The following is a 17,821-nucleotide window of genomic DNA, read 5'->3' as shown; positions in this document are numbered from 1 at the left end:
TTAAAGATAGTCTTATGAGATAATCCTACACTGTGTGGTGTGGTGTCTTATAAGTGCTCAGATATGCTCAGGATTGCTCTGATCATGAATTCTTGCTTCAATTATGTTGGATCTTCTTGATCTGATTTTCAGGGACAAACAAGCGTGCTATTGAATGGGATGTGTAGCCAATCAGAAAGCTAGATAACAGAAGCAAACCACATGCTCCTCCTCCATATAGTTTGTTTGCATAAAACAACGGGGAACATTTGTGAGTGAAAGCAGTTTGTTTGTAGTTTGTATTTGCACACACCACACACTATACAAACAAAGCTGTTACCTCCCTGATATTTCATCTCTGCGTGTACGGTTTTTCATTCTTTGGAAATCATCTGACATTTAAAAAGTCCTGCAGTGTGGACAAGGCCTTAGCCCACTTTGGGAGGGACCAGGGAACAATCAAAAGGGGTAACTGTAACTAAAATGTCATACAAACCTATTCATTGGGATTCCGATGGAAACATTTACATTTTTTGTGTTTCTGTCTTGTCACAAACACAACACACAGACCCCACACCCACCCACCGTAGAGTTAAAGAAGAAAGGGCAAAATACTGTTTTTATAATTGGTCCTGAATACAACCAAGTAATTCAACCCGGGAAACGGTTTCAACCTCCAGAGTTGCTCCGCCTCTGTTAAATGTCTGTGCAGCTAAAGCTCGTATAGAGCTAACACAACCCAAAGACATTGTAGAGCTACCACCAAGCCTGTTCTTGACTAACTCCAAAAATGCCCCCCCAACCAGCAACCACCCTCATGCACCTTACCCACCCCAAACACCCTGATACCCTTCCTTACCCTTTCCCTAATTTATTCCATGAATCACTCCCTACCCAGTATTCCCCTCCAGATCCATCCTTCCATTCTTTTGTTTTGGTTTCCTAAAGCCACGTGGATGTGCTGTGTTTTCCTCCCACATACTCCGGGCACTCTGACCGTGGCACCGTTACTGACTCTTTCATTTAGATTTGCACCACACTGCTCATACACCTGTATGAGTATAGCAGTGATGGGCCAGCATTTTATTTCATTACTAACATCAACTGTTTATCCTGCTGTTTATTTATTTATTGTTTTGAGACAGTCTGAACGCATGGTCACGCTGGTCTGCTGGTCCTGCATTGAACTCTCTTCTTCCTGCAGCTCGATGAGTCGACTGAACATGCGATTCACACCTGTTTTCTGTTTGTTTTTATTTATTTATTGCAGCTCAGTTTCTTGCAGTTGATGTGTCCCTCCACTTCCATGCCATGTGCCAAATGTCATTGCTGTATACATCTATGGTCTTTTTAGAGACTGAAATCACAACTGAAAGTTTAGATTTCCATGAAATTTGTAAAGATTTTGATAAAGATGTGCAAAACTATGAATATGCTAATGTTGATTACTTATGGTCAGTTTTTTTTTTTTTTTTTTTTTTTGTAATTTCAAAACTCCTGAAGCTGTTTAAACCTGTAACATGGGTGGATCATGGCCACCCTCAGCTTGTTCTGCTTTGCGTCTCACATTAGCATCCACTGCTTTTTGTCCTGTAGGGCACATCCTCGCAGTGGATCAGTCCAAACCAGTCCCACCAGTACACCTATGTCCAGTAGAAGAGGGAGACAACTCCCACAGCTTCCACCCACAGGAAAGGAAAGAAGTAAGTCTGTTAGATGTTTTCTGTCCATCGTAACTGTCTACGAGACCTAAATACATGCTTGCTGCTCAGTATTTAAAGATCCTTTGACTTGATGATCCAATCCTGAGTCTCAGGAAAGGCTTTGTTTTGGAGCAGCTGCTTCCCTCTGGATTGATGAGGAAGGATTAGTATTTGCTGATGGAATCTGCTCCTGGGTTTCTCTGTTACATTTCTACACAGCTCTTTTTTTTACGTCACCCACAGAAGATGGAGATGATGGAATGCAGCCATATGAGGGTTTGTATTTGATAGTGTGGGTTTAGTCTTTCAGATAAGAAGCTGCGTTTGCTCTGAAAGCTAAACACGGTCTACAAGAACAGTTGGCAGAGCTCAGCAGAGACACACCTAAGTTGGGAGGTCGTTTTTATCTGTAGGTCTGTTTGGATGTTTTTGTTTGATCTACTGATGCTCGGATGTCTCTCCGATTTGAGTTTTACTCCAAATACCAGTGCTGGGGCATTCACAAATGAATCAGATCTTTCTAACGGCTCTTCAAAATGAACAAACGATGAGTTAGACTGTAGAGAACCATTCATTATGTCTTTCAGTAGTGAAATGAATGCTTGCCCCCCCCCTCCACCACACACACACACACACACACACACACACACACACACACACACACACACACACACACACACACCTTCCTGACTGTAAAATGACTGCAGTAGCTTTGCAGTGTCCAAATGCTTTTTGGGTGATCTCATCAAAACAGTCAGACAAATGTTTCGTGACTATCAAAATCCATAAGAACGTCCAGCAGACGGCAGAAGTTACTTTATGCTTTGTGTGAACATACTCAGAGGACAATTTACATCATCAAACCAGGCGATGAACGCAAGGAGAAGAAAATAGCTGTGAGTTTAGTGGCATTCACATCCTTGTTCCAGGATGAGGGAAGGAGAAATAAACATGGAGAAAACCACTATAAAAGTGAGCGTGTGGAAAGTGGCAGCCACGCTGGGGGAGAAGAGATTCTGCCGTGATGTCATATGTGTGACTTCTGATTTGTAGACTTTTAACTGTGAATTTTATAAGCGAATAAATCTCAAAGGGATCAACATAGTCGAAACACACATTCATATTTAGCATTTAAATTGAAGTGCAACAAACGTGTGGTTCAAGACTTAAGGCAAAGTGGACCAAAACATATATTTTATTTACTTCTACTAAACATATTGTTCGTTCAGGGGACTCAAGGGGAGGAGACATAGGCTCCCTGTTGCTTCAGAATTTTATGTCATCCAGTTTGCATTGTGCAGGTGTGTGTGTGTGTGTGTGTGTGTGTGTGTGTGTGTGTGTAGCAGAAACTATAACATTTCTACGAAAATTTCTGCTAAACTCTACAAGTCCTTGTTGTTCTTTGACTAGTAGCAACAAGCTAATGTTTTAATGACGTGTGTTCGTTATTAAGTGGGAGTAGAGGAGCAGAGCGGGACACCTGAAGCCCACACCGGTCACAAAGGTGTGTTCATTTAGACAGATTTTTTTATTCAGCAAAAAAAAAGGTTTGTGGTTATTTGAAGAAACAATAAATAAGCACCTAAGTATTAAAATAATGAGCCCTGGATGGAGGAAGTAACAGGCTACGTGCTGTTTTACATTCAACCACAAGCTTGGATGAACAAAGTTTCTTTCATTCTGATCTGGTTGTTTAATGTTGATGCTTCTGTTTGGAACTGTGTGCTTTTATTTGGTATGCTTGTTGTCTAAATACACAAATAAATTCATTGACAACATTATTCATTACATACAACTCAACTGTATTTAGAATATGTATTTTTCTGAAAATGCTCAATCCCCCTCTGGTCTTGGTTTGGTGGTGTGTTTGTGTGCAGATCTGAGGATATATATTTGTATTTGACATCATAAATCACATTATGGTGATTAACAGTTATTCCAGATTCCATAATCTCAGGGTTTGATCGACCTCATTATGTCTCTTTATTAGCTAACAGCGAGGACAAACCCCACGCTCCACCGGTCAATGGAAGGAAAGGCAAGTCCTCTTAATAGACGTGTGAGATTGCTGTGAAAAAAATCTTCATTTTATTTATGTAAATATTTATTAGCTAATTTTTTTTACCATTTCTTGGACTCAATTAGATTTATTTCTGTCACGAACCTGTTGTGGGGGAGGTTGGACCCAAGGTGCAGGAAACCCAAAACCACACAGAGATTTGCAGAGTACAACAAATAAAAACACCTTTATTCCAAAGACTAGGAGGTGAAAGAACAAACAATCCAAGCTTCCAAAAAACCAGAGACAACAAAAAAAAAAAAAAAAAAAAAAAACTACTAACAGGGATAGAGCACAAACCGCAAACATGTTGACAAGACAATGACCCAACTAACACTGAACAACAAGACAGGGTTTTATACACCGAGGGCAGTGATCAGGAGACGAGGAGCAGGTGAGTGGGGAGAGAGAACTGAAGGGAGACCGGTGAAATCAATAAACTAAATGGGAAGAGAAAACAAAGCTTTGGAGGGGATTAAACCATAACCTGTAAGACTATACATAAATAAACCTAAACAGAAGAATAATGGCACAGGAGAACCAAAGATAAATAACTAATGACCTAAGGAGCGACAGAACTAAATACATTGAATGGCAGGGGAGACTAATTAACCAAGTGGGGAAGGAACATATAAGTACTAAGGGGGGGAAACTAAACTATTATAATCATACAATACCAAGGATAGGAAAGCTAATACACTCCAAACAAGAACTTAAATAGGGGGGGGGGGGGGGGGGGGGCACAGAGCATGACAATTTCTGGTTGTCTGATCAAATAAGTGACCTGTAACTGATATCAAAATAAACAGATGGACAAATCTGTCTTCTGCTTTATTACAACTTTTTTTTTACCTCATCAAATTAGAGCTCACCAGGCACTGAGTTTTCAAGCCATACACACATGTTTTTTTCATGCAGAGCCTCAAGAGCACCGGTTTTTCTTGTTTTGGTCATTTTATGAACAAATTGTAGCTTTTTAAGACAGGTTGGACAGCTGGTGAGTATACATAGTACACATAATCTAAAAGAGGAAAACTATAATATTTCATATATTCCAGGTGATGCTGCGCTGTTGATGGGCTGCAGTGTTATCTCACATTTGACATGAGAGACAGTTACATGTGTTGGCCAGCAGATGGAGCAATACTCATAATTTCTGAATCAGAGTTGATCATTTCTGCCCTTGAGTGGTTGAGGTCTTCCTGATTCTTACTAATCTTGTTTTTTTTAATTCTACAGAAAATAGCATAGAAAAAAATCCTATGATGCAATTCATCATAAGAAAGCCAGAAATGGGAAGAAAAAAAATCTAGCAACACACCTTGTGTTTGATCTTCAATAAGTTTTATTGATAATCCAAGATTCCTGGCATCATTGAAGTGTCTAAACCAGTGAGTGTGTGTGCATGTGTGTGTGTGTGTTCCTTGTAGAGGTAACTTGGGAGGACCAACAGCGAGGGGTGAATGGTTCTCTGTTTGACGGTGGGTCACAGCCAAACCCCTCCCTCACTGACCCAGGTTTGTGGGTGTGCTGGTGAATTTATGACTTAAAGATTGCTGTGTTTTGAAGTGTTTTACAAGCCATTCAAATGAGTTCATAATCAGTAATCAACCCTTTGACTTCAACAAAGCCATGAAAATGTAGCCTTTTCTATTCATCTTGCCTTATTTTAAATGAAACGGGGTCATAAGCTGTCCCTCCAAAACAGTTACAGGCATCATTTCACACTTCTGAATATTAACCTTACAACCTGAGATTCGACCAAATGTAACAAGAAAAGTAAACAGCTTTGGGATACTAGAGGGAGGATGGGTAATGCATAACAGCATATCATCAGCACAAAGAGAAACTTTATGGAGTACCGTATTTTCACAACCATAGGGCGCACCGTGTTATAGGGCGCAGCTTCAGTTACGGGTGTCTTTTTGGTACTTAACTCATACAAAAGGCGCACCAGGTTATAGGGCACGGGCACAGTAAAACGTACCGGTAAAACATCTGTGCGGGCTCGGGACTCGGAACATATCAGTGCAAACCAGACACTGTGAAAATTATAAACAGCCAAAAGCATGCTTCACTTTACTGGTCTAGTCCTGGTTCAGACCTGGTTTAGAGTGCACGTGCACTTCCTCATTGCGTGCGCTGACGGCTCGTGCTCTTCTAATGGGCTCGACACACGGGAGGCAACTTTGCCTCTCCCCCATTCATTTTCAATGAGACACGCGCGACAAAGCGGTAATCGTGGGTCTCCCTCCTACTAAAGCCAGGCGTACACCGGGAGTGCTGCAGGAGGACACACAGGGATTTATGGGTGTTGGATGAGGAAAACGAAATAAAGAAAGTAAATCTGTGTTTTGTGATCAGTTTCATTTGACATGAACACGACAAGCACGCTTTCTTGACAATCTTTGTGAGTAAAAAACGTGTAGAAATAAAAACGAACAGTGTGTGTTATCAGGGAAATAGTGGGCGAGCAGTGTTGATGCATGATTGTGCATGCGCCGTGAGCGGTTCTGGTACTTTTTGGGTCGTAGCTGCTCGCAGCGCTGCTTCAAGCGCTGACGTGCTGTGTTGAAGTTCAGAATGTGTTTAGTTGGTGGATTTAACCACATAAACTTTCCACATGATCAAAATCATGTGTGCTATCAATTGGCCTAAGAAAATAGTGTGATTTGAATTGTGTTTTATTAACTCTCTGGCAGTGGTGGTTCTACATGGAATTACTCCCCGGGCGAGGCCCCCTTTGAGCCCCCCCCCCCCCACACACACACACACACACACACCACCACACTACCCCACCTGCACGAACACACGCATGTTTTATACAAACAGGCATGTTTTATTAGAACGACTATTGACCATTAATTTTTCTAAATTGCACATATTTACATTAATTAGTATGAAGCTGTCAGAATGTAAAGCAATATACATTATATACTGTATCAAAATATATATAATCAGATATACAAAAACAAACAATAACTAAATATTAAGAATATATGAACATAACATATAATAAGTATTCTAAATAGCAAAAATATTTCACACATAAACTAAAGAGAATCACTACAACATTGCACTGAGGACAGAAAACACAAACTAAAATTAAAACCTAACCTTGATGCAAAGTCATCAATAATGTCATCATATGAAATCTGCTCCCCTACTTAGTGATTGATACTAATCAGAGCCAGGTTAGTGAGCCGCCCCTGAAACATAGTTGACCTCAGGTATGACTTGATCAAGTTTGAAAAGCTCCTCTCAGCTTGAGCCACAGTGACTGGCAGAGCAGTCCAAAAGTCGGGGTGGATCTCCAATAGATCTTTATCATGATCCATAATATTTTAGAATTGCCTCTGAAATTGTAATTTAAACTGACATAAAAAACTGTAGACTAACAAAAATGCCAACGTTTACAGAACAAATCATGTAAAAAATAATCAGTACAGCCATCTGCAATAAATAAACAGGATAGTTAGTGGTGACTGGGGTGTTTTCTTCTGCTTGTAGAGTTGTTTTATTTATTATTATGTGAACATGATCAACATGTGTTTGTTGTTGTTCAGGCAGGCCACAGGCTGCAGCGAGCATTTAACAAATCCTAGTTTGAATCAGTAAAAAACGATTCAAGGAATTTATTTGAACCATTTGAATATTCGTTTCAATATTTCAGCCCTATTAGCTCTGTTAGCCATTAGTTGACCACATTTAACCGTTAAAATCCCAGTTAACTGGTTCAAAAAATTGAAAACATGCATCATGAGAGCGTACATACCTTTATCTTTCTCCTCTTTTTTTCTATTTTTTTCCTGAATCGGGCACCTGGTGGTTTTAGCCTTCTTATGTTCATCTCTTCTGTTTGGCTCTTGACTCAATAAGTTTCCTTTTTGTCAGGACTAAACAATTTGACTTTGATGGGGGGGTGACCACAAAATCGTTTTGTTTTTCCTTTTTTTATTCGGCCATTTCACACAATTCAGAAAAACCTGAAAGAATGATAGGCCTGTGTTTATGATATTATGAATGAAATATGGAAGAACGTTAAGATGTGATTGGCTTTAGCCATGTTAATACAGTTGATTCAGCCCCTGCACGCTCATTTCATTTGGGAAGACCCAGAGGTGAATTCCCCCGCCGCACCCCTCCCCTTCCTCTTCTTCATAAATACAGGGTGCACGTGAACGTTCTCAGTCAGCAGGAGCACCTGCAGCTGCAGGGGGCGCCAACTTGCTGTTTCCAATCCAAACTCTGTGATATGACAGATAGAATAGAAAACCTTGGTGCGGTGCAGATTTCTTTCTTTTTTATTTTTTACTCAGCGCTTGTGCGCCCCTTTTGTGTCATGAAAAAATGCCACCCCGGGCAACTGCCCTGTCTGCCCATGTCTAAAACCGCTACTGCCCTCTGGGGTCCATGGACGCATATCCGCGTCTTTTGAACAGATCTGATTTGGGACGCTGTAGCAGCAAGACTCCGCCTTCCTGAGTTTCGGTTTCAATTCAGCTTTAAATAGGAGATTATAAACTACACCCCAGTTTTTAAATTTTGTTAATAGGCAACGTAAAAGCGTAGTTATACTAAACTAAAAAACGACCTATTTTTAGACAATCTGATAACCTGTCAAAACAGCAGTTTAGTAATCTGTGAAAGGGAATGTGCTTGTGAACATAAAAAACCCCACAAAAACATGAGATCCTTTTGCGGTTGGTGGAAGTCTCACATATTCAATTGATAAAAAGTATCATTATGTAGCTGAGAGAGAGAGAGGAAGGCCGCACGAGTAATGAGATGTGCGCAAAACGAGCCGCTTCGCGGGGAAAGGAGTGGCACGAACGGAGTAACAACAAACATTTAGACAGATATGGACGGTAAACTTCATATTTTGGAGCGATCTGGACAGATGTATTGTCGCTGCAGTTTAGTAGGCTTTTATTAGGCTTTAATAAAGGATGATGAGAAGGATAAATGTCCACCAGGCAGTTCAGATATTATGGCTGTTTTTTGACCTGGAAGCAGAGGAAGTGGACAGAGACTCACAGCCGGAGTCTGAGGCAAATAGCGAGGATGTTGATGACGATGTGGCAGATCCACAGGTCTGTCTTCGCTCACGTCCGCATGTTCACGCCACGCCCCTTGTCTTCTACTATGTTTGCGTGTCACAACAACACAATAGGCGCACCGCGCCATAGAGCGCAGCATACATTTTGGAGAAAATTTAAGACTTTTAGGTGTGCCTTATGGTTGTGAGAATACGGTAGGTCCCAGTGTGAGATGCCACTGATGTTTGGGTTCTGCCTTATAGCAGTAGCCAAAGGCTCAGTTGCAACTGCAAACAGGAGAGGCAACAGCATACCTGCCTAGTTCCGTGGTTCAAATCCAAACAATCTGAAATGGTATGGTCAGGTGAAACAACTGTAGGGAGCACCGCCTCAAGGCGCCAAGCCAGGACCTTTGCGAGAATTTTAACATCTTCAGTCAAAACGATATGCTGTGGCGCTTACAAATCAATAAGAGGTTTTCATCTTTTTTCAAAAGTACAGAAAAAACAGCTTGACGCATAGTTGCCGGAAACGATCGAGCAGTAAAGAACTCATTAAAGACCGACAGCAGCAATATTGAGAGTAGTCCCAAAAATGTCTTTTAAAAACTCAGCCGGAAAGCCGGAAGTTCAGGGGATTCGCTGCTCTGCATGTTGCTGATCAAAGACGCAATCTCGTTCAATGAAGTATCCTTTTCCAGATCCTCAGCCGGATCTAAACTCACAGAGGGAAACGTTTCACAGTTGAAAAAAAGCTTTGAATGTATCCTCTGTAAAAGATTCAGAACAGTACAGCGATCTGTAACGTTAACCAAAACATGAGTTCATCGTTTCATTATCCAAGCGTCTGACTCCTTGATTGTTATGAATTGCTGGAATGATCTGAGAAGCCGATCTCTGATACAGCTGATGTGTGGGCATGCGTCCCGCTCTTTCATCGTGTTCAAAATATTCAAAACAAGATTTAGAAATTGCACATTCAGCCTGTCGACTGGACATAATATTAATTTCTGTTTGGAGCACCATGCAATTCCTAATCAGAGTCGTGGGGGGAGTGGCAAAGACCCTCATCTAAGGTCTAAAGATTTCAGTCTCTCATCTCTTTCTGTTTTTCATTCGAACAGTGAGATTATTTAACACCTCAGATGAGCCTCCCAGATTGTAGAAAATACCATTCCCAGGGTTTGGTTGATTTCTATAAAATGATTTATTTCAGTGCTCATGAATTCGAAAAATTTTCATCCGAAAGGAATAAATAATAAACTTCAGTCATGAGCATGAGATGATGAATTTCAAACTGGGAGGGTTGTGATCTGAAACATCAATGGCCCCATATGCAAAATTATAGCATCTGCAAAAAAATTTGCATCACAGTTATACAACGCTCTGCAGAATCTTTACGTTCACTCGAAACCACAAATTCTAAATTATTACCAATTATGATAGCTCCTCTAGAGCTAAAAGGTGCCTAAAACACCAGACAAGTTTTTCCTAAGATGAGATTCAACTAGTAAACAAATATGTCTCCTGTAAAAATGCTATATCTGACTTAAGTTGTTTTAAATGAGCCTTAACCTCCCTTAATCTTAAAGGATTATTAAGGGATTTAACATTGCTGCTCACACATGCAATCGGGTATCCTGGTTTTTGTCTGTCACTGATCCTACCTGTCATAACCAGCATATAGAAAACACAAACATAACAAGGAAAGTGTCACATATGAAGCCCACAACACAAATAACCCCATAATAATCTAGTGCATTCCCCCCACCCCAACTGAACCCTCAAACAGGTTCCCATACAACCCTGAGAACTCGGGAACATGTCATTGCTAAATGCTCTAATGTAAAAATAAATAAATTAAAAAATATATATATTTATAATAATATATACATGGTGGTGTAGTGGTTAGCACTGTTGCCTCGCAGCACGAAGATCGTAGGTTCGAAACTCGGCTGCGGCCTTTCTGCGTGGAGTTGCGTGTTCTCCCCATGCATGCGTGGGTTTCCTCCAGGTACTCCGGTTCCCCCCACAGATCACAACATGCCCTATAGGTTATAAATTGTAAGTCGCTTTGGATAAAAGCGTCTGCCAAATAAATAAACATAAACACACACACACACACACACATATATATATATATATATATATATATATATATATATATATCTACAGTTGTGGTCAGAAGTTTACATGAACTTGTAAAAAATATAATATAATGGCTCTACTGAGTGTCCCGTTATTTCTAAAACTCTGATTTTTCTCTGATAGAGTGATTGGAACAGATACTTCTTTGTCACAAAAACATTCATGAAGTTTGGTTCTTTAATGTCTTTATTATGGGTTAACAGAGAAAAGTGATCACATTTGCTGGGTCACAAATATATATACAGCAGTGCTAATATTTGGTTACATGTCCCTTAGCCATTTTCACTTCAATTAGGCGCTTTTGGTAGCCATCCACAAGCTTCTGGCAAGCTTCTGGTTGAATCTTTGACCACTCCTCTTGACAGAATTGGTGAAGTTCAGTTAAATTAGATGGCTTTCTGACATGGACTTGTTTCTTCAGCACTGTCCACATGTTTTCAATGGGGTTTAAGTCAGGACTTTGGGAAGGCCATTCTAAAACCCTTATTCTAGCCTGATTTAGCCATTCCTTTACCACTTTTGATGTGTGTTTGGGGTCATTGTCCTGTTGGAACACCCAACTGCGCCCAAGACCCAACCTTCGTGCTGATGATTTGAGGTTATGTTGAAGAATGTGAAGGTAATCCTCCTTCTTCATTATCCCATTTACTCTCTGTAAAGCACCAGTTCCATTGGCAGCAAAACAGCCCCACAGCATAATATTCCCACCACCATGCTTGACTGTAGGCATGGTGTTGTTGGGGTTAAAGGCCTCACCTTTTCTCCTCCAAACATATTGCTGGGCATTGTGGCCAAAAAGCTCGATTTTTGTTTCGTCTGACCACAGAACTTTCCTCCAGAAGGTCTTACCTTTGTCCATGTGATCAGCAGCAAACTTCAGTTAAGCCTTAAGGTCCCGCTTTTGGAACAAGGGCTTCCTTCTTGCACGGCAGCCTCTCAGTCCATGGAGATGCACAACATGTTTGACTGTGGACAATGACACCTGTGTTCCAGCAGCTTCTAATTCTTGGCAGATCTGCTTTTTGGTGATTCTTGGTTCACTCTTTACCCTCCTGACCAATTTTCTCTCAGCAGCAGGTGATAGCTTGCATTTTCTTCCTGATCTTGGCAGTGATGAAACAGTGCCATGCACCTTATACTTACAAACAATTGTTTGCACTGTTGCTCTTGGGACCTGCAGCTGCTTTGAAATGGCCCCAAGTGACTTTCCTGACTTGTTCAAGTCAATAATTTGCTTTTTCAGATCCATGCTGAGCTCCTTTGACCTTCCCATTGTAGCGTTTGTGGGTGTTTGAATCCGATGAGCCCTATTTACCTGGCCTAAGAGAAGTCACCAGCTGTAGTCACTCATAATCACTCACAAGAAGTTAAGAGGCCATGCTATGAAGCTCAGTTCACTGACACGTTTCTAAGTCACCTAAATTGCTAGTTCATGTTGCTGTATGTATATTTGTGACCCAGCAAATGTGATCACTTTTCTCTGTTAACCCATAATAAAGACATTAAAGAACCGAACTTCATGAATGTTTTTTGTGACAAAGAAGTATCTGTTCCAATCACTCTATCAGAGAAAAATCAGAGTTTTAGAAATAACGGGACACTCAGTAGAGCCATTATATTATATTTTTTACAAGTGTATGTAAACTTCTGACCACAACTGTATATATATATATATATATATATATATATATATATATATATATATATATATATATATATATATATATATACATATTCTGAATGATTAGGAATTAGCTTAGCTCACTTTTGAACTGGTTAAATAGCATACTTAATGATTTCAGTGTTTTTAAACTGATTTCTTTGGCTCTCCTGACCTTCATGAAAGGCCTAAAACTGAACTAAACCAAAAAGTGTATATTTATAAACTGAAAATACATTTTGGTTTACTTATTATTATTCAAGGAATTTCTGATTCAAATGTATTTTAGTAACAACAAGTAAAAGACAAGAAGAAACAAAGATTTGGAGAGCAGCATCTATCAAGATGTTGTTATACTTGTGTACTGTTCATGTACTCATAACGGCATTTTCCTCTCCAAAGACTTCATGAAGACTTTATTCTTGACATGTTGTGTAAATATTCCGGTTACAGTCCACCCAAAGTATAAACTGAATAATCTGCTTCTGCTGAATGTTTTTTAAACATTAAATTAAACCGAGTTGAGAACTCTGTAGATCTTACTGCACATGTCTATTATTTAAAAAAAGCATGCAGTTTCCTGGTCAGCCTCTGGATGGCAATCTTCTTGGGCTTCTCTCTTCCTGTGTGTTGAGATTTTGCAGTGCTGCTTGGGGATGATGTTTCTGGTGATGCTCCTATTTAAAACTAGAACTTGGTCAGCTTAGAAGGCTTTTAATACCTTTCACAGTGTCTGAATTAGGTGTACTGGACAAGTATGTTTGTAGGGTTTTAGTGTGTTTTGTACACAGATGAGCATGAACAAAGTATTGTGAACATGGTGTGACTGGTGCTAGAAGTATTGTGTTTTCTTTTGTCCGTGCTTCCAAGAAAGTGGGTCTTCCCTTTCCTTAAGATAAATGCTTCTGTGGAGTTTAGTTTTGATGCTTACTTGGAATGTCTTCAGAATCTCGTTGCTAATGGTGGTTTCAGCATCAGCTCATCACAGTAAAGTCTGTGCACCTTTACTTACTGTGCAGTAGAGCTGCATTTAAACCACCTTCACAACAACTGCACTCTCATGTCTAGTGAGAGCAGCAGTAACTGGCTCATCGATTGACAGAAAAGTCCTTGAGGCACAACTGATTAGATTTGATCCATTTTTGAAAGCAAATAACTGCATGCTGTTCAGTGTTTCACAGGAACACTTATTACTGTCGGCAGAGCCGGATTAACGCAAAGGCAAAGTAGGCACGTGCCTAGGGCCCGATTGGCTGGATGGGGCCCAGACAGAGGAACAAAATTAAAAATAAATTAAAAATTAAATGTACAAATGTCCTATGATAGAATTTGTAGATAGGACTCCTATCTACAATTTATTTCAATATTTATTAATTAACTAAAAATAGTGACAATGTTTATCTTAACCATAGACCGTTACATTGGCTGCGTCACATTAAGGCGCCACCCAATTAAGGACGTCAGAGAAGCGGTCAGAGTCAGAGCGGGACACAACAAAGCTAGCAGGTGTTTTTGATTACGCTAACTTTCACGATGCTTTCGGGTGTGGCAAAACGTAAAAAAATATATTTTTTTTTATGAAGAGGAACAAAAGAAGAGACGGGGGGGGGGGGGGGGGGGGGGGGGGCTTTACAGAAGTTTCTGTGGGGCTGCTCGGGCAGCCGTCCGACAGCTGTGAACCTGCTCGAGTCAGCAGAGCCAGAGGCCGGGCCCGAGCAAGACCCGGAGGAGACATGGCCCGAAGACGTGGTGGAAGATGCGACGGGAAATGTGGCAGAAGATGCTGTAGCGCCAACGCCGTCAACATCAACGCCGTCACAGAAAGACAAACTGGAAGAACAGCAGCCAGCCAGAAGTGAGCCCAATATAGTCTTACAGCAGCCTCTAGACCCAGAAAGGGTATTAACAACTAGCTACCCATCTGATCCTGCAAATTGGTACCAAACTGATGACACGATGCGTGAGTACTTTGCACTAAACCATCCCTCTCAAAATGTTGGATATTCTTCGGCATCACAGAGGAAATCTGGAGACATAAACCGAAGCTTAACCAAGGAACATTTCTTTAGACGTGTTTCTGCTGTGACTGAGGCCATGTGATGCTGGAAGGCTGAAGATTATCCCGGAGTAGATAATGCTAAATGGTTTCCTTGGTAAGTGTTGCTGGTTTTATGAATTATTTTTCAAATATTTTTATTAATATTCAAATAGCAAAACAATACGTTCACACTCAGAAAATTGACACAGAATTTCTGATTCAGCAAAGGCAACAGCCTGAATGAGCATAAAGCAAGATCAAAACTTAAGATAACGTTTTCATTTTATTGAAATACTTTTTTTAAGATTATAGATTGTATTAAATTTTAACTGTAATAATTTAAGCTGCGTGTTTATAGTTTGTTTTTGTGCCTTTAAAACATGCTTCAGTCCATTCAAATTAATCTATTTATTCTTGGATGGCTTTCCACCATCATGTGATTTGTCAACATTTATAAATGTTGTAAGCTATTGTATTTAGCAGAAAATCATTGTAATTAAATGTAGTGATTAAATGTAAACAGAGCAAATAAGAGACACATATTTGCTCTGTTTACATAGTTTAATGACACCTAGTGGTTATTCACTGGTACCGCCTTGACAATGGCACTCCCAATGGATAAGATGAGGATAATTTATTAGCATTTAATACAGCTGTGTAATGACGTATAAATTATTAATATCAAAAAAATGTCTGATAGAATGTTTAACATGCAACACATGACTTATTTTGGCATACAAACAACCAATTTGTAACCAAAAACTAGGCTATGTAAAATGTGAATGAACTTTTATAAGTAACTTTGGTAAGTTTCAGATTTCAATTCATTAAATAACATCGATGGGGGGGGGGGGGGGGGGGGGGGGGGGGGGGGCTAAAAATGCAGGCTGCCTAGTGTAGTCCATTTATTTAATCCGGCTCTGACTGTCGGACTCCATATGTTCTGTATGATAAAGGAAGTGAGAAAAGAATGAGAAACAGACTTTTTATCAAGGGAATCTTTAATTATTGAACTCTCACAGAGATGTAATCATGTTGCTCTCTCATATCTTTACATGTCCCGTTCCTTGATGACCTGCTTGCAGCTGAAGTAAAAGACATAAAATGAGCTGTCTTCATGATGATCGTTTGACTCCCTAATGTGATGCTTGCTGTTACTGAGAGATGAAAGCCTCTAATAGTCCTTTCATCCATGTGACACTTCATTAGAAATGCTTATTAATGAACTTTTTTTATCTAAATGCAAATGTTGCTGAAGGTGGTACAAAAATGAAATGACTGGAGTGCAGCTTTTAGATGCAGCAGGAGGGTTGGAGAGCAGAAAGGTCTAGGAGTGATTGCTTTGCTTTGGGTCAGCACATCATGAACTGAAAGCTGAGTTTATTTATGTTGGTAAAGAGTCTAGACATTGCTAGGTGTTGTCTGGCTGAGCTGGTGGAGGAGCAAACAAACAACATGAATATTTAAAAGGGAGGGGACATTTCTGAAGCTGACGTTCTTTCTAAAATACCCTGCATGTGTCTGCCTGTGGATGTGCCTATTTTATTAGCAGCTCTCGCTCTACTTTGCTACGAGGTGACATCTGTATTTTCACCTGCTTCAGTTTTTTAATTTGTTGTTTGTGTGAGACACGGATACAGCCAGCTTTCTTTTTGTGTGCTTGCTGCTCTGTTTGTGCTGTTTTCTTCTCGTTTCTTCCATGTTATTTTCCAGGCTGTCTCCTAATGGTCGCTCCATGCAGAAGTGACATCCACTTCTCCTTTTACGTCCTGTTCTCTCCCACTGCCTTCAGCCAGATGTCCAGTTTCAGTCCGGTTCGACCCGTTAACATGTTTTACTGTTTCAGCTCTTTTTCCTTGACAGCAAAGAACTTCACCTTTCCAACTTCTCGCCCTCTCCAGTATCTAATAACTTTACTCTTAGCTCCTCGCTCCCTCCTCCTCTGACCCAAAGCAGATATGTGTGTTTTTGGTGAACACTATGATTTTGTTGTGTCTTCTGTGTTTGTTGTTTTATCTTTGTTGTGTCGTTTTGTTGTTGTGTTGTTTCCCCCCTCCCTCCCAATCCTCATCAACTTCATCTTCACACTAATCCTCCAAACCTTACATATTCAATGATCCTCTTTCTTCTGATCGGTGCCCCCCCTCGCATTCCCCTTGTGTATCCTCTCACATCCATGTTCCTCTCCTCTGTCTCTGTTTGTCCATTTTGTGATTTAAACCCAGAAGACATGGACTCACCAAGTTGGACGAACTCAGGTCTGTCCTTCCTTTTCTGACTCTGCCTCCTATCCTTTTCTTCCTTCCCTCTCTCTGTATGTCTTCCCAGTCCCCCCCCCCCCCCCCCCATCTCAGTGGCCTTTTCTGCTCCCGCTTTGCCTGGCTCGGTTCCCTGGCCATTTTTTGTTCTCCTGTCTATAACTTTTTTTTTTCTTTTTTTTTTTTTTGCTGTGGACAAACTGTGTGGGCGTGACATTCAAAGAAGCATGATCATGCTCTTGCTATTGTGGTTGATTTAGATCAGAGTGACACAAAATACAGTACGATATAAAAAATGGACACTGTCCCAATAATCCAAACTGCACCATAATCCCAAATTTGTTCCACAAAGTAAAATCTAAAAAAAATAGCAGGGTTCAGGTAACATCTGGTCTTCCTAAAGCCAGAGTCTTGCTGGACTGGAACTGTTGGTGGAAATTGTGTGTTTGCAAATGACTCAATATAGGAGCTTGCTGTTGTGTCACTGAAACTTGTAAAAAATGTGCAGAAGGACAAATGCTCTCTTAAAACTGTATCTGAATTATCATGGTTAAACTGTGAACAAATTATGAAATAATTCAGACATTTTAAAGCCCCAATGTGTAAAAATATTTGACTCCTAAGCGCCACACAGTTCAGAGTGGGTAATGCAGGAAAAGTAGCCCACATGCATCAAAAAGGCAATGTGAAAACACCAAACACCAGCTTTCAACTGTCTGCATGTAGAACATACAGCAGTAAAACCTTAACTCAAAAACTATTTATTCACCACAAACCTCCAGCTGATTAAAGCAGAAAATACTAAAACTATAAAATAGAAATTTCCAATAAAATGTTGATTGTGTATTTATTTTATTTTTGTTGATTATAAGAATACCAGCATGCGGCTATGGACTAAATTTGAATTTAATGAACCATTTTAACATTTAATTAACAAC

The 17,821-nt window shown here is 40.1% G+C and overlaps 1 protein-coding gene across 49 annotated transcripts in view; it reads left to right on the top strand.

Moving 5' to 3' along the window:
• rims2a (regulating synaptic membrane exocytosis 2a) overlaps positions 1-17,821 on the top strand; it is a 235,951-nt gene that overhangs the window by 162,867 nt on the left and 55,263 nt on the right. For 35 of the 49 annotated variants that reach the window (XM_070550878.1, XM_070550871.1, XM_070550876.1 and 32 more), the window contains 2 exons: positions 1,576-1,682; positions 16,851-16,883. In XM_070550878.1, the coding sequence (XP_070406979.1) occupies positions 1,576-1,682; positions 16,851-16,883 (140 nt within the window). The remainder of the gene's footprint in view (positions 1-1,575; positions 1,683-16,850; positions 16,884-17,821) is intronic. The other 14 variants (XM_070550884.1, XM_070550875.1, XM_070550894.1 and 11 more) reach the window with 2 other exon arrangements.

Source organism: Nothobranchius furzeri, chromosome 5 (genome assembly GCF_043380555.1).
Source record: "Nothobranchius furzeri strain GRZ-AD chromosome 5, NfurGRZ-RIMD1, whole genome shotgun sequence".
NCBI lineage: Eukaryota > Metazoa > Chordata > Actinopteri > Cyprinodontiformes > Nothobranchiidae > Nothobranchius > Nothobranchius furzeri.
Note: the sequence above shows the minus strand (reverse complement) of the source record. Positions and strands in the feature narration are given on the sequence as shown.